This window comes from Patella vulgata, chromosome 7 (genome assembly GCF_932274485.2).
Source record: "Patella vulgata chromosome 7, xgPatVulg1.2, whole genome shotgun sequence".
Classification (NCBI taxonomy): Eukaryota; Metazoa; Mollusca; class Gastropoda; family Patellidae; genus Patella; species Patella vulgata.
The window spans coordinates 32,940,917-32,963,663 of NC_065885.2; the positions used below are offsets into that span (position 1 = coordinate 32,940,917).

Consider the following 22,747-nt stretch of genomic DNA (forward strand, 5'->3'; position numbering starts at 1 on the left):
ACGAAGTGCCTTTGTCATGGTAAATATACCTGTAGACTAAAACGAAGGCTGTTAAAACGTTTCGAATATTAAATTTCCAACTTCCGTTAAATTAATGCTCTTGGTAAAATTTAATCTGGACGATAGACATCATTCGTATACTTATTGGGGGCTGACTGTTCGGTCGGTCTCTGAAATAAATTATTCTTTGCGAAAATGAACCCCGGTAAGTTTTAGTGTCAATAATTGATTTTAATTGTGCGAACAGACCGAATAAGTTTCGTAAATGAGTGCAGTGCTCTACATTTTTGGAATACAAATTGATCCACGAATCTAAAAATAAATACATTTGCATATTTTTGACCAATATAAACCAAAATATTGCCTTGTATGAACATTCAAGAATAACCATTACAGCTTCATTTATAGTCGATGACACGGGATCAGTTGCCAATATTAGTACACGAAGATCTAATTATTCAAGGTGTACTTTCTTGATTAAGCCTTTAATATCTGTTTGATAGACTGGAATGATTAATAGCTTTACCCCTGACATTTCCAGTCCTGTGGCCACCGCTAGGCACTCGTATACTTCCAATATGCTTAGTTCCTCTAAGGAAATCGCGCTTGTGCTTGACGCCAAATCAAACAATGTAATGGCGGTATTTGACGAAGCGTTACACGACATCACCCGTCAATCCATTATTGACGTATTTCGGACAAAATTACCTTCTTTCTGTTGGCCAATCGATATGATAGATGGAAAATATGAGAAACTGCTACGAAGAGGAAATTCACAACCTGTTGGAAACATGAGCATCCGGACTATCGGAATTCGAAGCCTTTCTATAGCATATCTGGCAGGCGAGAAACTGCATCGTGGCCCATCGTTTGCTTTTTTGCTAAGACGGATAAGTCAACACTGTTGACGTACTTCTTGTCTGGAGAGCCACTTTCTTCAATATTTAAACTGGCAATCCCACAAAACCATAGAGTTGTGTTAACAGAATAGAAAATGGGTCTAAAATAATACGTGGCTCAAGGCTAAGCCGTTCTTTGGTTTTTAATATCCACTCGTCGTGTCGCCTTTGGCAGAATATAAATGGATGTTGTATGAAGCATTTATTACTTTTCATCGAACACAGTCTTTTGTTCACGATTCAGTAGTCATGAATTTGATATCGTCTGAACCTCTGGGGCAAGCCTCTAAATATTGAACATCTTCTGATAAAAAATCATCAATGAACTGCCGATCGAGGCGAAAGCGACAGGTCCAGAATCCAATTAGATTGGGGCGACATGCTGCTATTAAATTGCATCTGCCTCAGTTATTTTGAGCCTACGAAACATGTAAAAGTAATTTACTAATAAGTGTTCTACAGTAAAACAAGTATGTGATCAATAATTAAAGAATTCTTTTAAAGAAATCCACTTTCTATTGGTCCTCGGAACACCATTAGGTAGTGTTTTAGATGTCTCGTAAACAAGGTTACTGTGACGTTCAATATAAAGAAGCATGGAAATCAGTTGAATTCTTCAATTTTTCACTTCAATTCAATCCACTTACTCAATATTCTGAGATAATTCTGTAAAGTGTTTACGCTTCGAGATAAAATGTGTGAACATCCCAGTCAGTGGTGGTGACATTCGCTAGAATTGACATGTTTTCAATTTAAATTTGTGGTCGTTGTACCATATTTTAGGTGTACGTTTGTAGCACCAACATCAAATAAAACCGAGGTAAATATTAAACAAGACACGATACGCGATAACAGTTAAAAAGAACTGGTACATCATACATTATTCACTGAATTATGGCTTGTAAATGTGCATGTCAACCGGCACTTCAAACATGAATTTTGTTAAGCATCTCTTAAATACGTCGTAAAATATAACATGAAGAACCGCAACTAAATCGAGCTTATACATCAGGTCTAATACATTATCCTTTCTTGGTTGGTGTTAACACCTTAATGATAATCTTTTTTCTGTAAATTAAACATATATTTATTTTCTTAATGACTTTTTATACATTTTTTCAGATTCCACAAATAAGTTATTCTTCCACTAGTGTCGATTTGAGTGACAAATCGCGATTTGAATACTTCTCCAGAGTTGTGCCCCCTGATACCTATCAGGCTCAAGTAATGGTGGAAATTGCAAAGTCTTTTAAGTGGGATTACGTTAATACTTTAGCAGACGAAGGGAATTATGGAGAAAGGGGAATAGGAAAATTTGAAGAAATTGCAAAACAATCGGGTATGTATGACTCAATAACGAATAATAATAAACAAAAAATTAGTTATACTGGCGTCACACTGTCCCGAAATAGACACCAGATGGACATACGAATACGTAATTTTGAATTTCACACGAAGATAGCCATGAACTTGGTCAAAAAACAATCAACAACCGAAGCAAATACGGTGCCTATATTGACACCCGAACCATACACAAAGGTAATACGAAGATCTGAATTTTATACAGTAGTTTATACCAGCAGGACACACGAAGGCCACACGATGGCTTTGTGGAGTTGCCCAGGACTGACTCAGAAACCTGCTTTATCGGGCGTCTCTCGAATTTGACACCAGATTGTCACACGATAAAGTAAATTCGGCTCTCATCGTAAAAACATCGGACCATTCGTAAGTGCATCTTAAGCCATCGTATGGCCGCCTGTGAAGTTTTTCAGGCTCCGGCAGCAACTTTGTGAGCGCTGGCAAAATCTTTGACATGCCAAAGAATTGCCGAAAGACCTTGCGAAGGTTCATTTTCGTGTTGAATTCGTGTGTTCATAAGGTCATCGTGAGGGCTTCACGTAGTAGAGTTGCCTTTCTAAGTCAATCGGGCAGATTCTTGTTTACTTCGTTTTGTTTTTGTATGGAGAACAAGTGGTTTATATGCAAGAAACGTCCACATTTTGCAAGAGATGGACAGAGGACAAGCCAAAAAAACGACTTTACGTACAATCAGGGACCATACGCGAATACAATCAGATTAAAACACAGATCTTATTTCGTTTTGTTTTTTTACAGTTCAAAATTTCGTTTTACTTGTCTTTACTACACTAGGATCTGGAAGAGTTGTTATCATTGACGCGTTCCGGATGATGTGAGGGATTAGCCAATGAAACGGTCTGTTAAGGCGAACTTTTGGCGTGTGGTGCACGGAACTGCGGGTAATCCACTAGAAACATCAATGCTGATTGGTTAATCAAATGTCTGACGTCATAGTTCAAAAGCCGCTCGTATGACCTCTGACGCGACCCCCCCCCCCAAAAAAAAAACAAAAAAACAAGTGGGGTAAGATCTTCAAGTAGTGTAGGCCATCGAAAGTATAAAACAAACGAAACGAAATATAGATCTGTATTTTAATCAGATTGTGCGCGAATATCGAAAGGCACCATGATTGTTGGATGATAAACATACATTTCAAGTTTCATTAAATGTGGGCGTATAAGAATGAGGTGAAGTAAAGACGAAGATGACACGATTTGACAGATGCCCCCACATTGGCCTTATGAAGGACAACATGGACACACAAATTCAAATGAACCTTCGCAAGTGTTTGCCAGCGCTCAAGAAGTGGCTGTTGGAGCCCGGGAAACTCTACAGGAGGTCATAGGATGGCTTAAGATGCCCTCTTGGGCCCCATGTATTTACGATCAGAGACGAATTTGAACATTTACTCTATCGCGTTTCCATATGGTGTCAGTTTCGGGACAGCGTGACGCCCGCTTAAATTAATTGATCTTTACCAATAGTAAAACGCAAATTCAAAAGAAACGTGGTGTCAGGTAAGCACATAACAACTGTCTTTAGCATCATGGTGAAACAGATAATGTTGTGTAAAATATGGGCTGTATAGTAATGGAGGCAACCGCGGTGGCCCAGTGGGTAAGATACTGGTTCGCTAACCAAGAATCCATGTTCTCCCTCGGTGTTGGCCTCTGGATGTTTCGGCGTTGTTTCCCCTTGACAGTATTGCAAGACAGAGGGTATAAGGAACAGTGTCTAGTCATTCGGACGGAGCAAAAACCACCGTTGCCTGCATGCTACTTTGAATAAATGAAATGGAATGGGGTTTTGACGCCCTACAGCTCTGCACCAACTGGGATAATAAAGAGGGTATAAGGAACAGTGTCTAGTCATTCGGACGGAGCAAAAACCACCGTTGCCTGCATGCTACTTTGAATAAATGAAATGGAATGGGGTTTTGACGCCCTACAGCTCTGCACCAACTGGGATAATAAAGAAGGGAATATGCCATACAGTGAGCTATGACGGATATTTTGCCGAGATAGCGAAACTACGATTTACTCTTATTTCGAATTCAAACTGCCAATGTGTACACGGGACCTAGATACGGTTCCTTCTCAGATCCCCATGCCTGCACCACTGACACAGGGGAAACCACCCGGAAAATCCTGAGGAACTTCCTCGGCCAACACCGGAAGCGAACCCGAGACCTTCTGGTCAGCAAGTCGGTGTCTTACACATTGAGTCACCGAGGCTCCATTAATAAATGAACATCTATATGTTTGTGTCATATCGAATATAGCTATGCCAAATTATATTTCAACGTTTATATATATTTTCTAGATGTTCATTTTCCGTGATATGAAACATAAGACTGTCCCGTTCTATTGCAGAGTCTTGTAGACCCATATATAATGACATAAATAATCTGGTCTCAATTAGTTGACAAAATCAGCCAGACACTTCGTTACACAAATAACAGTCGGAAAAGGTGAATATATGGGAGTCGTCCATTAATTTGCCCAGTCTGGAATCCTGCATATGCAGAATATGGTGATCAAATTAATCAGTAGCCATAATATGATATATTGTACATGGACATATCTAAAAGTATCGTCTGGAAATAACGATGTCAGATTCTCTGATTTTTTAATGATACATGTAACTAGCAAGTGCAGGGCGGACATCATAAGAATAATATATTAAATTCTTCGGATTATGTGAGAGGATTGTTAATTAGCTCTAACGATTTCAAGACCCCTTTAAGATTTATTAAGAATAAATCTTATAATAACTGTAGTAAGCATATAATGCAAATAGCACGTAGAATTACCAAGTTGTATATATTAAAATATACTCTTAGACCACCACCCCCTTTAAATATGTTTTTAGAAAGTAATGTTTTAACCAGCCGAATAAACAAACTGCACTTTGAATTAACAAGTTGTATTTATTACAATATACCCCGAGATGGTATTGTTTTAACAAGCAGAATAACCAGCATAAGAAAGCTTCTAATTTTGATTAGATTACTATGGTTAGTAAACTGCACAAATAGTCTGAGGCCAAACAATAACGATAGCATCATGTCTAAAGACATTACCATTTGCAATCATTCCGATCAGTTTCTTTTCTTAGCCCATGTATACTCTTAACCAGATATTAATTCATGGCATCATGGTTGTAGTCTTTCATCTATTACAGGGGTGTGTGTATCTAGGTCGCTCAAGATACCACGATCAGTAAACGATACAACATTTATAAATTTAATACATGAACTTCTTAAATCAAATAATACGGCTAAGGCCGTTGTGATGTTTGTTAACGAAGATAATTGTTGGAGAATTCTGCAAGCCATGAAAAAGTTAAACAAGACCGGAGAGTTCTCAATTCTTGCTAGTGATAGTTGGGGCGCCAAAGTACACCCCGTCCTGCACCAAGAAGAAGTTGCTGAAGGAGCGGTAACTCTTTTGCCTAAACGCCGAGTAATAACAGGTAAATGGTCATTCCTTACTCGTAAATGTAGGTCTAAGTTGTTTTGTACACTCTACACTCAATATTTAATATGCTTTCCGAGCCACACTTAATGGGTCATATTCTGGTTGCTTCGCTGTTGCATTTCTCGTTATTACTGGATCATAGGTACTTTTAATATCAGTTATTGGGGACTTGGTGGCCTGTACCTTTTACAAAACCCACTAAAACAGCACTATTCTATCCGTTCATGTTAATTCAAAGATAATATTTAGCATGTCATTACACTGAACATTACATAATATCTTAATACCATTTTTTGTTTTCAGATTTTGATAATTATTTTAGAAATTTAACTATATATAATAATAATCAACGAAATCCCTGGTTTCGTGAATATTGGGAAGAAATCTTCAATTGTAGTCTTACTAATCAACCTAAGAAGAGACGGTGTACAGGTAATTTAAACAATTTATTATCGATAATTAATTTAATCAGTCATATCAAACTAGATTCCAAATTGATGCGGGTGCCGTCGTGGCTTAGTGAGTCAGGCTTCCCTCTCGCTATTGGCCGAGGAAGTTTATCGGCGTGGTTTCCCCGTGTTAGCGATGCAGATAGAATGGATAAAACAACCCTTGGCAGCTGGAGTAGGCCGTAGTGTCGCTATCCGGGTAGAAATGAAATGAAATGGAGTTTAACGTCCTACTGTTCTGCTCCTAACCTGGGCTAATGAAGACGGGTATACGCCATACAGTGTGCTATGAGGGAAATTTTGCCCGGACAGCGGCACTACGGCCTACTCTTATATCGAATTCCAACTGCCAAGGGATCTTTTACGTGCACGCCAATGTGTACACGGGACCTCGGTTTTTCGTCCCATCCGAACGACTAGACAGCTTTCCTTGTCAGCCCCCTCCGTCCTGCATCACTGACAAGGGAGAACCACGCCGGAAAATCTGGATGAACTTTCTCGGCCAATGCAGGGATCGAACACCCGACCTCCAGGCTATCGAGCTAGCGTCTTACCCACTTAGCCACGTGATCCCCTATCCGGGTAGACGTTTTCTCATAGCACACTGTATGGCATAATGATATACCCGTTTTCATTAGCTCAGTCGGTGCAGAACAGTAGAACACCAAACCCGATTCCAATTCGTTTCCAATTTGATGCCAATATCAGAGGTTTTTGCTAAGAACCAAACTTATATAGTCTCGGGCTATTAGGTTGAAATTATATTTATTGGTAGACGTTTTTAATCCCCACACAAAAGTAGGCCGGTCTAGATTTAAAGTTGCAAATCAACATTTGCATGTTTCAGACAATATCTTACCTTTCGCGTCTTAATCCATACTAAAATGTATTCAGTTTGATTATTTAACATCTGCTTAACAAAATGAGATTAAAATATCGATCTCCCAGCTTGGATTCAATCGGGTTAAAAAGAGGCGCTGACTTTTGTTACTGTAGCCTATACTTGTCATCAGTGGATGTAGAATGTTGTTGAATTTTTATTAGTCATATCTTATGCAAAATATAAAACGAAACTGAACTATTTTTGGGACTGATATACCGTTTAAGAATTCACCTCTAACAATATTGTAGTTTGCAAGGAATTAACATTCCCCGTATGACATTATATAAACTCTAAAGGGTATCATGCAACAAAACATATGCCCACAACTGTCTATAAAATGTTATCGCAGTGTGATTATTTGTGCAAATAACAAATAAATCCTTCACAAAAATGGGAGCAAAGACAAGATTCTACAAAAAAAGGGGCAATAACTCCACAATTACTTAATAGTATCATCATCAAATGCCTAAATCGATGGTCTGATTGGCTGCAATAATCAAAACAATAGATATAAAGTGGATAAGGTGATGGTTGTTACTGTTACAGTGTTCAATTCTAACTAACAAATGTACAACAGACAATCTAACCTAAAAAATATAATATGTCGAATCGATAGAATGATAACTGTCGTCGATAGAACTTTCTCGTGATTCTACAAAGTGGGCCGGGAAATAACTCTAAATAGATGCTTAGATGTAGCAGTGTTCATACTGACCACAGAATGCACAAATTAAATGTTCTAGTCAAAACAATCTAAAATAAGCTAAACAATGAAAATGTCGAACATAATAGAATGGCGAGTTTCGTCGCTAGAGCGTTCGCAAGATTCTACAAAGTGACCTAGAGAAAAAACTCTAAAAAGGCAATTTTTAACATAAAAGATTCGACACAGAGAAAGAACTCTGGAAATTAATTATGAGAACTTGCAATAGGCAATATACTTGAAAGAGCAAATTAGCCGTGTGCTGCTTCCGTTATATTCTTCTTAATTTTCGCGCTCATATGTCAACTGAACCGACGTTTTTTTGATAATCTGAATTGCAGACTTGTATTTAGTGAAATACGATTTTGGCCGTCTAAAAATTCCTTTGAATTGATGATAAAGCTCAGTATGCGACATTAAATTAATTAATATTGAAAATGGTAATACGTTTGTTGTAAATGGTAATCATGGAACATAATCTTCTATGTCAATACGGAATGTTGAAGATTTTTGGGACAGTAATATGCTGATGGAAGTACATATCAATACTATTGTGGAAATTCTGTTATCTTAATAAAAGTAATGTTGTTAAATCCGACAATTTTATCTTGTTAATGCATTTGTTACATTGGAACTTACCTATTTAAATTCTGAATTATCTGTCTTAACAGTAAAAATTCAGACAAATTTCTAAAAGTACAAAATGCAGCTGCCAGACATGTCATTAAAATTAGAAAAACACCCCTGTTTTATTGAATTTATACTGGCTGCCTATATTTAAATGTCTAAGTAATCTTGCTCCTATGTATACTTATTTGGACATTTAGAACCATTTATAGCACGTTGCACGCTTCGCACGTCTTTTAAAATTTAAAACGGTTAGAAATCTATGGCATAAAAAAACAATTTCATTTTTTCTTAATTTAAATTCGTTTCTGTAAAACATCAGCAGAAGTAGAAATATTTTTGTATAAATAATCTTACGCAATCACGGACTTTTTAAAGAGATCGAATAATAAAAGTAGTCTTTGATGTTTTCAACAAGGATAATGGCAATATAAAAAGATCTTCACTGTCCTTATGTGTTAAAGCGGCATTGGGTAGGATTAGATAAAGAACTGATAGTTCTGGCTATAATAGTTAAAATATAGATAATGAAAAGAGACTATTTTGAAAATTTCATTGAAATCACTACTCACTGAGCCAATTGAAAGGTATCGGCGATTTGATTATAGGCTAGCATCGAGTGTCATTAATACCGTTGTTACGATACTAAACAAAGTCTCGATTATCCATTTTTATAGTAATCACATCCACCACAAAACATGTTTGAATCCTCTAAATATCGCAGGCATTCGATGGCATCGGGAGTTTATTGTGGTCTTAATAAGTTAATTAATGTAACATTTCAGGCCTAAAGAAAGACCTGCAATAGGCAGATTTAGCTCTTGCATAATCCATGTTTAATTAAATAAACTTTCGTGCAACCTTCGTTATTTATATGTATTGCATGTGTGCATGCTCGTTTAAAGTTAAGTCCTCAGTTACCTTGATTATAACACACACTGGGAAACTAAATAGACCAATCGAGGTTTGGAGAATTTTTTGTTTATTTCTAAGTTATCTGTCTTATTATATAAAATAGAAATTGTAAACAGGATAAGGTCAATATGCGATGAATCATATTGAATTACAGCGATTTTATCAAACGAACACTCCCGGTGTTATTGGACTTGACCATTTCGTGAACGCTAACGCTGTATTACATTATAATGTGATCTGTGTGCATTGTGTGGATAAAAGCTAGCAAAGGGACATACAAATAGCTCTGTTAGACCATGAAGCTTATTGAATGACTGCGATTTCTGATAATAAACACCGGAGTTATTGCTCTTGATCAATCGCTGATGTGATCAATATGCATAGTGGGGATTCACCATTTTGTGAACGCTAACGCTGTAATACATTATAATGTGATCTATGTGCATTGTGTGGATAAAAGATAGCAACGGGACATACGAATAGCTCTGTTAGACGATGAAGCTTATTGAATTACAGCGATTTCTGATAATAACCCCCGGAGTTATTGCTCTTGATCAATCGTTGATGTGATCAATACGCTTAGTGGGGATTAGAGTTACTGAAAGACTACCGAATTCCAACAAATTTCGTTAATTACTCGCCATGCTGGAAGGTGGTTTGTAGATTATTTTACCTTTGCGACAAGATTTATCACATCTGCTGAAATCTATAGGATTATTCAGTCGAAGGAAGCTATCGAATTTTTTAAAAGTATATTTAATTATTGCTACCCCTATTGTCCTTTATGCCTCTTTTGAACATTCTAGCGAAGATGATGATGTTATATAATTTCATAAGATACGAGGCATCAAGGAACATTTTACATTAAAAACGAATTCAGATGTACACCAGAAATTTGTTAAATGGAAAAAGGTGTTTAAATATTTGATAATTAGTATGATATGAAATTACCGATACTTTATTTTTGAGAGAAAATAATATTACCCCTACAATTGAGTTAAAACTGTCAGTAATTTACATGTATGTTTCCAACTTATTAAATAAAACGTCTAGGATTCACAGGGTGTATAAAATGTGAGAATAACGAAAACTAATATTATTATTTCTGCCAGGGTAGACATGGTTTTTCTTTTAGATTTTTGTACAGTGAATATCCGCAATATATCAAGGACATTCTTTGGACTTTATATATATCTTGTTCATTCATTCAATCCTTTTGCTTTAATTCACGCATGCGCATAGTGCCAATCACGTAGAACTACAATTTTGGTAGTCTGGATCACTCAACTCAAAACTGCAACAAACTGAAAACCCCAAGATTCTTGTAGGTTTAAGTTGGAACTTGTTTCCGTGATTTCTAAATAAAAGAAGGGCAAGTTTCGAAGATAACACCCAACCAAGTTTCAGTTAAGCAAATTGAGATGGTGGTCTAGGATTCCGCTTCCATCTCAGTTCACGTAAATAATGTTTATCAAAACAAAAAAGGGTCAAAGTGTCCAAGACACCAACTGAAAGCATTCAAAACTTCTGCTTTAAACTACGCTATAATTTGGAAGATATCAACTCTATTTCGGTTGAGTAAGTGTATTGAGAAGATCAGAATGACACCTATAATACTCGAACAAAAATTGAAATGACCTCCCGTCGTCATAAGTCCAGTCGGTGCAGAAAAGTAGATGTTAAACCCAATTTCATTTCATTTGAAATGACCTAATGTGTATTTAATAAACACTACTGTTCGACTTACAAGTAAAAAAAAAAGAATCAAGCTATATATTTCTTTGGCATTTCACATCCCTCAGTTATTTTTTTCACAGTTTTACTTTGTGGGTTTTAAATTTGGATATCGAAAGAAAGCTGATATAGCATCCATCACCGAAGACATTTTAAATTGAATAAAAATAATGCTGTACTGCTTTTCGTCATTTGAAATGTCATGAAAAACATTTTATTTCATCAATCAATCTGTCAATGTTATTGGTCGTCTTATTTCACATCGCTCAAAGATCGCTTTGACATATTAAGATAAAAGGTTAAATGCTAAAAATGTCCAATTCCTGAAGCAACGGTCACTAACTTTATCCGTTCATTAACCATTGTTACTCTTACTATATGGTAAGGTGATGTTTCTGATGAGTCATCTTCACGGGGGGTTGGATGGCCGAATGGTTAGCACGTGCGTGCTGTATCATAAAGCCTGTCATTGAGTCAACTGGCGTGGTTTCGAATCCCCGGTTGTACGTGACAAGGAGTAGGGTGGCCTGTCCAACCTCGTGGGTTTTCTCCGGGTCCTCCGGTTTCCTCCCACTGCTAAAGACCCCTACGCGCAAGCGAATTATTGAAATAAAATTAAACCATATGTTAGTCCCGAAATGACCTAGTTTGTGTCGAGTGGACGTTAAACCCCATTTCTCGCTCTCTCTCTTTTGAATCATCTTCACTCGGGTATCGTCCCTCCGTCGACTTAACATTGATGATTCCCTGTGATATATTGAAATAAAAGGTGTAATGGTAAAGATATGACTGTGTTATCCAATTCTTGAAGCAATGGTTACGAGAGTTATGAGTTCATTAACCATTGTTACTCTTAAGCTGTTGTTTGATAATACAGATAAAGATATTCTGTAGGAACCCGTTCCATGCCCATTGTTACGAATTGGTAAGTCTCTATGACATTTCAATTATCATGGTCACTGTATTTTTATTTCTATGGCATAAAGTATGCTAAAGGGGAGTGATTGTTGCTTCTTTTTCAGGATCAGAAAGTCTCTGGAGTTCTGACGTGAATTATAAACAAGAGGGTCTGGTACAATTTGTTATTGACTCTGTATATGCTCTAGCTCAAGGTGTGCATGATATGTTGGCTTACGACTGTCCAGGGACACACCGAAACTTTTCTCGGTGCCTTAAAAACAGACCTTTGGCCGGAGAGGAATTGTTACGATTTATTCGCAACGTCAATATCAATGGTAAAACTTTTTTTATTATTTATATTAGGACTGAATATTGTTCTCTCTTCTCTTTTTTGCGCGTCCATTGGGTGGCATCCAGTTCTCTAAAATATACCTCCAAATATGGATAGCCAAGGTCCGCATATTCACATTACTACACATGACTTAACATATCTACTACGCTCGTGGTTCGTTCCTGGACGATGACAAGACATTAATGGATTTCTTTGATACGGGCAGTTAAAGATACATTATGTAACAGGTATCTCCTATTGTGGGTCGTTTTTGTGGCTGTTATTATAAACTATTATTTAGATATTTATTCGTATGACAAACCCACACTCAACTCTCTAGATAATTGGTGGCTAAGACATTGGGGGGTTTATTATCGTGGCAATGGTACTTGCCAATCGAAATTAATTAGTTTATTTCTTTCAAACCTTTAAACATTCGTTCAGAATGAAGTAATTTGACTGAAATTAAATATCTTAATCTCAAATAATGCTTTTTAAGGGATGTTGTGAATTTTCAGACACAGTAAAGATATATAGTCTTAATCCAGACCAACGACCAAATCACATCGGTCTTAGTTTATGAAGTATAATTCTAATATAATTTTAAAAAATCCTGATGTCCAACATTTGCATTTAAATATACATGATGTAGACACAATTATATGGAAATCATTTCATAATATCTGAGACACATTTATATCGAAAATAACTTCGTATACAGTAGATCAGTATACTAGCAGGTGTTTTTCATATAAATGTGTTTTGTGTTAATATGATTTTTTTGTAATCCTAAGGCAAGTTACTGTCTGCAAACCATATAGGATAGTATTTGACATGGACTATCCCTTGGGTTGCATGTCTAATGTGTTATATAGGACAATGATTTATTTATTTCATTAATGTTTGAACTTCCTGTAAAACCTTGATCCATATTTAATCAGGGTAAATGAAAATTGCAAATTCAATAACTTATTTCTTTTTTTAATCTCTGAAGGGATCTGTTGAGTGTTGGACACACATGGACGAAAGTTTTCTGAATGTTGTAATCAGGCTCCTCGAAGATTAAACGACCTTGGTAACCAAATCTAGTAGAACTAATTATATAGACTTTTCGTAAATAATTCATTGATTCCATGCAACTTGAAATGATTAGCACAATATATAGATATCCCCAGAGCCCATATTCTTTGTTTAACAGATGGAGCTGAATCTATTTTCTTCGGGGTGCGTACAGAGTTCAAGAAGATGATCGTTTGTAATTAAAAGAATATGTATTTACATGTTCCAATAGATTTGTGTCGATCTATATGACCTACATATGTCCTCACTTGAGTGATCGCCGGAGTAAACTCATCTGCTTTTATTGTCGAGTTTTTATTTCTGTGGAACACTTGTTGCCAATGTAAACTTTACGTGACATATGTAAACAATACGACTAGAATGGCGCCGGTTCATCGTATTAATAGTATTGGTGATTCTAAGTCCTGATCTCTTGATACACAATGGAACCGATTCCTCTTGTTTATGTATAGACTGTAGAGTCAATTAAAATTCCAGCTTCTTAAATAACGTAAACGAAACACCGCGTATATTTATAATCGTATATAATGGGAGTATTACAATGTTTATGTGGTACTTACATGTAGATTGAAATTAATAGAATGTCTTGTGCAATCGATACTGTTTCATTATTTGATACAACTTAGTTTTGCTCGTTGTTTGTTTTTGCGAACCATGAGCAAATCGGTAATAAAATTTTGACCGTGCAGTTTCCCCGTTAAGGATATTTTTACTAAAACACAAACGGAGCACATTCGGGCTCCTAAATTTCCAAAATAAACTATAATCTAAAGTACACATTACTTTCTATTTAGTTAACGCCGCCATCATTAATTTCTTGAATCATCTTTCAACGTTTTAACAACAACTCATCTACGAGCAGCCACACTCTTTTTGTTACATACTGACTTTCTTTAGCACCTTTAAAATTATCGTGGGTTGGATGACCGCGTTTTTTTCATAAGGTCTGTCATTGGGTCAACTGGCGTGGTTTCGATTCCCCGGTTTTACGTGACAAGGAGTAGGGTTTCCAATGTCTATCAGTTCGCGATCCTAATTTAAAAGGATCCGTACTCGGTTTAGGTCAATGTTTGACATAGATGGGTCAAAAGGTCTTCTGATACTGCAAAATAATTTCCAAGTCTCCTATGTAATGGGTTGCTGTGGTAGTCCAGTGGTAAGGGAACTAGATTCTCGACTAGAATGTCCCGGTCCGGGGATGAACTAGGCAATTTTCGGCCTCGACCCGATCCCGCTTGTAAACTGTCACTTAGTCGTTCGGAATAGGCCGAATATCCACTGTCCGTTCAAGATTCTACCCCCTAGCATTGCACGTCTGACCAGACGAAAAATAAAAAAAAGACACATTAGCCTCAAAATGACAAGACTTTCCATTCTATTCAATTTATATGAAAATTCAAAGATGAATCGAAAGAAATATACGTAGAATATATAATTTCTTTTAAAGTTTAAATAAGTTTCAAGAATTTAACTATATTCAGAGAAATCAGTGGTGTTAAAATATCACAATATGGCCCAACATCTGCTTCCACACAAGCTGATATCGCAGACAAGAAAGGGAATTCATATGTGAATAATGATCAATTTACAGTCAGCTAATTGTTTTTAGACATATTTTTTCGATATTCTGCCCTAAACAAATGACATGTATTTCTCATTTGTTATTGGTCAAACAAACTGATCAATCACATTATTAGACAGATGAGAATAAATAAATTCTAAACTGCGGTAATATTACATTTCCTGACAGACTCATTTATAATCATTTCTTCTTAATCTCAGGATTCTGATATCAGACGATATATATCTTAATATGAATACATGATGTATTTTTCTATGTATGTGGGATGTTGATTTTTTGTCGTTACGGTTATGCTTCGATATATATCATTTTCCGAAGAATAATACGCCTGATTCGTTATAAATTGCCTGTCGTCTGCGATATTATACTTTTGAAAATACAATAATGTTTGTTTAGATCGAAGAGTTTCGCTAGCAAAAAAACTCATGTACGAATGTATAGTAAGAGATGCTGTCGTGGTCTCTTTCATCTGACATACTTTGGTTAATTGTTTAGCCCTAAACGTTCAGTCTATAGACTGAAGAGACAGACGTCGTTCCATTTTAATATAACGAAATCGTGAAGATGACAAAAGGGGAATAACTCTATTTTTCAGGTTCAAACGGGGACCCAGTGGTCTTTGACGCAAACGGTGATGGTATAAGAAATTATGATGTATTCCAGTTTCAAAGATTACCGAGTGGTATTTATGAATATGTTAGAATTGGGGAAGGAATATTTACTGGAAATTTTAGGTGAGACTATGAATAAATAAAAATTAATAGTCGTTGGCAGACAAAATGTCTAACAATAAACTAATGTATTTATATCAACCACCTTTGTGGGTCCCCAAACAATATATTATTATCGTATCATATCATGTACTATGCGTGGAGTTAGAACATATTTGTGAGCTGTTGAGTATTATCCTGATTTTTTCCAAATCCATAGCATTCAGGATTATTTTCAATTCGCTCATTCATTCATTATCTCACGCAAATACCCTCAAATTGCCGCTTTAATGTTTTTGAACTTCAATCTTTACTAGAGACGATCTTTTTACAGGATTTTGAACCTGCGCTCAACTTTAATTCAACCCTAAATGTAGCTGACTCTAATATAGATAATATAGATACAAACTACTTCCAATAATCTATATTAGTTCAAAGATTGATTGTAATTATATTGTTTGTATTTTCAGTCTAACTTTAAACGAAACGGCTCTGAACTGGAATAAAATTCCACGATCTATCTGCAGTGACCCCTGCACATTCGGACAAGCCAAAAAACAAAATGGTGGTTGCTGCTGGATGTGTGTTCCATGTCAAGAAAACGAATATCTTCAGGATGAGAACACGTGTGTAGCTTGTCCTATTGATGCTCGACCAAACGTGAATAAAACAGAGTGCCAAAAGCTGCCAGAGTTTCATTTGGAACCATCTAGTCTATGGTTTATCCTGCCTGTTGCATTTTCCGGCTTTGGGATTTTGTGTACAGGGGCCGTTTTGGTGATCTTCATTCATTACAACAAAACACCGGTTATCATGGCGTGCGGACGTGAATTGTGTTACTTGTTACTTCTGGGAATATTCCTTTCTTACGGAACATCTTTTGTAATGCTGGCTAAGCCTTCTGTTATAATGTGTGCACTGCGTCGTTTGGGGTTGGGTGTATCTTTGTGTTTTATTTACGCCGCTCTGCTGACAAAGACCAATCGTATCTATAGGATATTTAACAGCGGTATCAAAGCGATGGTAAAAAGACCAGGATACACGAGTCCTAAATCTCAGATATTAATCTGTATCTGCATTGTATCAGTGCAAGTAATTGGGGGCTTAACTTGGTTAGGATTTGAAAAGCCCTCGACTGTGAAAATTTATGAACAAAACGATTACATTGTGCTGAAATGCAAATCCAGTCAAATAGCAACAATAATGTCACTTTCGTACAATATATTTTTAATTGTTTTATGCACCGTTTATGCTTTCAAGACAAGGAAAATACCACAAAATTTCAACGAAGCGAAATATATCGCCTTCACTATGTACAGTACATGTATTGTGTGGCTCGCTTTCATTACAATTTATTTTGGAGCTAATCACGACTTTAAGGTGAGTACAGGTATCATTTAAACATACATAATGCAAGAGTTAAATCTGCCTATTGCAGTTATTTCTTTGTGCCTGAAATGTTATATAAACTATTAATTAGATATTTATTAACATGAAAAGACCGTAATCAACTCTCGGTGCCATCTTATGTGTTCGATTTTCTCTGGATTTGAATCCGATCTGCTGCTCAACGCTCATTGATGATTAAATGCAAAAATGGATAATCGGGACTATGTTTCTATCGTACATATTTTAGTTATGATGATCGAAGCTAGGCCTAAACTTCAATCGCTAATATCTCGGTTCAGAGTGGAGCAAATTGACTGCAATTTTCAGCATATTTCCTTTACATCATCTAAGTTTTAACTATTATAATTATAATTGCCAGCTCTTTATCTAATCTTCCATTATGCCCCTTTAAACGACTCCACGACCTTTGGTTTTTAAAGGCACATTACTGCAGAAGGCGCATAAACTTGCTCCTTTTATAAATGTAATACTTCTGGTGGAACTGGGCTCCACGTAGTACTCATCTTGATTTTGGTTTTCTTGTTCTTGGGGGATACGTTCTTCGAAAAAAGCCCAAGGCTTCGTGAATTTAAGTACGAGCATTGATTGGCGGATATGGATTTTCGAATTAACTTTACCATTCCAAGATAGCGGCAATGAAGTCATACCTTGTTCCCTGTCAGGCGCGTACTTACTTTTTTATACGCCCACATTTTCATGTGGATGTATATTGTCGTCGCCCCTGTCCGTCCGGACGGTTGTGTGCCCGTCCAAAATTTGTTTGTGGATACTCTACAGGTCGCAATTTTTATGCGATTTTGACGAAACTTGACATATAGGTCTATGATCTCCCAAAGATCTCGGTTTCTTTTTATATTGGCATGTATCGGACTATAACTTCATGGATTATGGCTCCTGATTATACGAAAAATCACATTTTTCTCTTGTGGACACTCTAGAGGTCACAATTTATATTTTGATCCGATTTTGATGAAACTTGACATGCATGTTTTTAACCCAAATATCTTGTTTCCTGGTGATATTCGCGCATATCGGATCGTAACTTCCTGAATTATGGCCCCTGATTGTACGAAAAAATCGTGTTTTGAGCTTGTGGTCCCTATAGAGGTCACAATTTTTATCCGATTTAAAAAAAACAACGTGTGAATATATCACAGTTATACACTAATGATGGTTGAGTTCGAATTTCGTGACAATCGGACAAAAATTGTACACAAATAGTGTAAAAATTTGGTATATCACGGTTGTGCACCCTCTAGAGGCCACAGTTTTTGTCAGATTTGGATGAAACTTTAAATATATGTTTTTATCATAAAGATTTTGGTTCCTCTTGATAATCACACATACCAGAACGTAACTTCCTGGATTATGGCCCCTGATTGGTCGAAAAATAGCATTTTTAGCTTGTGGATTCTCTAGATGTCACATTTTTTCCGATTTTAAAAACCGTTTAGATATATCCCCATTCCACCATAATGAAGGTTGAATTGGACTTTCGGGTAAATCGAAATGAAACTGCCCGACAAAATGGCCGCTCTTTCCACGCAAATTGTGTATAAGTATGTAATACAAAGGTTGTGGACCCTCTAGAGGTCACAATTTTTATCCAATTTTGATGAAACTTAAAACATATCTTTATATTCCAAACATCTCAGTCCCTTTCTGGATTATGGCCACTGATTATACAAAAAATCCTTTTTGTTTTTAGTTTGTTCTCTATCCATCTCTTGCAAAATGTGGGCCTATCCTGTCTGGCATCTGCTGGTTCAAAAAGTCTTCATCAGATAAAATAAGATGGCGAACTGGTATTAATATAGTTTAATTTTAGTTGGCCATAAATCCGCCAGGATTCATCGATATAATAATATTTGAAACAATAAACCTTTTTGCTGGGATTACATCTTATTGTGCATGATCCGAAAGCTTATATTCTACTGTGTAATATTTAAAGACGTGCGTTAATGTATCCTACAAAGTTTATTCTTAAATCCGCTGAATATAGACCACAGTTTAGCTCATAAATTCATTTTGAAAATTCTCATAATATGTTATGTTTGAATAGTAAGATGTATTGCAAATGAGACCACGAATCTCATACTACTCAGTATTGTTAGTTCTCTTTTATTTCAACTAATCTGACAATAACCAGGCAAAACTATACCTTCCGATACATTGATGACATAACACCTATCAATGGTAACGAAAATTTCAACTAGTGTAAAAGTGAACCTACCGCCTTTTACGTCACGTCATTCAGTCAGCAGACGGGTGTCTTTCAAGACGGGTTACATTTTCTCATTAATTGTGAACCTCCACTACAAAACCAGCCACATGTCCCAATTTTTAAAAACTGTGATTTAATATGCTTATCTTAAAGGGGACTTTCTGTTGATATATAAAATATGCAAATTACAACAAAAAATAGGCTGAGTTATGGCCATGTGAAGGTTCCATAGTTGAGATGCTGCCAATTTCAAAATAATGAGAAGTTTGCCTTTTACAACAGCCAAACTAAATCCCATAGTAACACATATAACTATTGAATACATCAAAATAAAATTCTGTGCATATAATAACGTGTGGTGCACCAACATCTGTACAAAATTTCATTAATATATTCCTTTAGTAACATATATATATATATTTTTTTTAATTTGCCTGAAATCGATATTTCTTCGCATTGGCTATGTTATGGCCATATGACTGCAAAGGCCTGGTTCCACATATTAAATATGATTTTTGCTACAAAAGATCATTTTGCATATCTTAATTTGTTTTGTTTTTTAAGAGACAATAATTCTTGAGTTGCCCAAATAAAACTATTTTGCCCGTTACCATGGTAACTGTTTTATAAATAATTGGTTTTATATCACATTGGAGGGGAAAATATAAACCAAACCCTCTTATTAGAGTAGAAATATTAGCACACGACTCAATTTCACATAATCTTATATGGTAATATTGAATTTAACAATAACTTAAAACATCACATGAACAATTCAACATACATTATGAAAGAGCTAAATCTGCCTATTGCAGGTCTTTCTTTAGGCCTGAAATGTTATCTAAATTATTAATTAGACATTAATTAACTTATCCAGACCATAATCAACCCTCGATGCCATCGCTAGCCTGCGATGTTTATTGGATTAGGTTCCGATTTGCTGTTCGACTTCCTTTCATGATTTAATCATGAAATGGATAATCGAGACTATGTTTTTTATCGTACCGACTTTAGTAATGATGATCAAGACTAGGCCGAAAATTCAATCGTTAAAATCTCGGTTTAGAGTGGATCAATTTGACTGAAATTTTCAGCAAATTCCCTTTACATTATCTTGTTTGTAACTATTATATTTGTCTAATCTCCCATAATGCACCTTTCATTATTTTTAACTTTCTAAAATACCTTGGAATCAAAAGTTTTTTTGTTAGTTGTTATTATTTATTTAGGACTTCAATCAAATAAAGAGGGTTGCGTTCGTTTTTCACTTTGGAATATGATGAAAATTCTATTTTTAAATAAATGTTGCCATGGTAATCAGCCAAAATCAGTAATTTATAGTTCTTGGATATCAAACACAAACCTAAGCTAATGTGTCTTGATATGTAAAACTAATAAATTCATATTTTAAAGTGTCAAACTTATGTGAACTGGGGACCTGTTTTATGAAAAACCTGTTTTATGAAAACAGGTCCCCAATTCACAAAAGTTTGACACCTTCAAACTTAACTAGGCTGTTGGTGTCTCGGCAAATCTCCAAGCAATGTGTCCCCTGACTCTGGTGTAGGCAAACTTTATGATCCATGTCAGTTCATAACGAAATATTCTCCAAAAGGATCAACACCTTATCTAAAATATATAAATAAATAAGCATGTATCAATATACTATTTTAATAATCTTAAAAAGTAAGTGAAAAAGATTTAGTAATTTCTTTTCGAATCTAAAAATGCTGTGGATATTCGGATGCCACACTGCTATTTGTCAGGCACCTGATCCGTACATACGTCCATGTCGCCTGACACCGAATATCATATTATTGCTATTCGCCTGACACTGGGTGTGCATATCAAATTGTTATTCGTTCGACATCGCAGCCTCATATAAATATCGTGTGCACCAGTAGGTGACAGTTACTTTTAAAATTGTCATTTTAGACTGAAAATTCACAGAAGTAAGTTCAACTTTCTAGTTGTAAGGCCTATGCAGGTGTGTGGAATATGTCTGCTATAATGCCTTATCAATATGCCACTAGTCTAGGTCTACTACTGTACTACTGTGTTAATTCCAGGGTGGATGGAAGCGCCACTGGATTGGCAAAAATACACCTTATTATAACCAGATTGGCACCGGTTTATATGGAGATTATTTTAATCTATAATGCGTGTTCGCCTACTCTTTGAATTAATACCCCCATGATGTCTTTAAACGTACACATCGTAGTGTACATGGGTGCACGTCCGGTAAATCTAGAAATTGCAATCGAGACTCCAGTTCCCTAACAGTCTACTATCGCAATCCAGCGCTTTTTCCATCTTTGAATAACTTGGTCTTCATACCTTATTTATCTATTATGTTTTCCATTTCAGATCGAGATCATCTCCTTGTGTATGTGTGTTAGTATTAGTGCGACGACAGCACTGTTTTGTCTTTTTGCTCCAAAGGTGTATATAGTATTATTACAACCCCATAAAAATGTCCGCCAAGCGGCGTCCACGTCGATTCAAAGTGCCAATAACAAAAACAATAGTCGATCATACGGGGTGACGTTGGCGTTACCCCTTCCGTCGGGGATCATTGTGCAAAACGGAACAGTCCACAAAGAAGTGGTGCAAACGGACAATGCTGTATTCTCAGACAGTATGGAGGATACGTCCTCCTGTGACGAAGGCGTTGCAATGCAAGTACCCACAGTAAATGATATTAATTCTTCATAAACTGATGATGTCTTCCTTGTCACCGTTTTATGTGTACTAGTTTATACGTATCTAGCAGATGAATGAATAGTGAAAAGTGAGAATGAAGCGGGTATATAATAATATTGATAAAAGATATTTGTACGGTTATGGTTGTATTAATAAGCAAATAAAATCTAACATAATATTTGTCATGTCTTAAGGTAACTATTGGATTCAATGGTACATGATTGGGGGAATCAGGGATGATGGCTGGTGCTGCATTGTGATGATGTATAATGCACCAACGACATCTCAGTAAACATATCCGACTCATGCCAGACATGTTGGCATATCCGTGGCCCAAAGCAACTCAAAATTACCGACAGGCTTTTCTCTGTATTAAATTGCATAGCTGATTGGTAACGTGCATATCTACAAAGTGTGAATAATAACATCCAATGAAATACATCATTCTAAATGTAGAATAATGAAAATAGGCTTCAAAGGAAAGGCTCTTCTAAATCTAGATCGTTTGTGAAATCTTTGACATCGATCAATGAATAACTATTCAAGATAAGAATGTTACCAGTCGTTGGATGAAAGATTTCCATTACATACACAGAACGAAACACGGACGTGTCCATTGCAAGAATAACACATTATACCCCACACAACCCCTTCTTTAAAATGATTATCAATATTCAAAAATGATACTAAGACTTAAATGAGCCAAGTCGCGATAGATTTACCTAACACTGTACAATAACACGAACGCCGTGTACC

At 36.1% G+C, this 22,747-nt stretch overlaps 1 protein-coding gene across 1 annotated transcript in view; it reads left to right on the forward strand.

Annotated features, from left to right (window-relative positions):
- LOC126827039 (metabotropic glutamate receptor 8) overlaps positions 1 to 22,169 on the forward strand; it is a 106,772-nt gene extending 84,603 nt beyond the window's left edge. Inside the window, exons 2-8 of the mRNA XM_050556198.2 lie at positions 2,022 to 2,238; positions 5,445 to 5,735; positions 6,044 to 6,172; positions 12,074 to 12,286; positions 15,540 to 15,678; positions 16,125 to 17,034; positions 21,656 to 22,169. Of these exons, the coding sequence (XP_050412155.1) occupies positions 2,022 to 2,238; positions 5,445 to 5,735; positions 6,044 to 6,172; positions 12,074 to 12,286; positions 15,540 to 15,678; positions 16,125 to 17,034; positions 21,656 to 22,003 (2,247 nt within the window). The 3' untranslated portion in view covers positions 22,004 to 22,169. The remainder of the gene's footprint in view (positions 1 to 2,021; positions 2,239 to 5,444; positions 5,736 to 6,043; positions 6,173 to 12,073; positions 12,287 to 15,539; positions 15,679 to 16,124; positions 17,035 to 21,655) is intronic.
- The last annotated feature ends 578 nt before the right edge of the window (positions 22,170 to 22,747 follow it).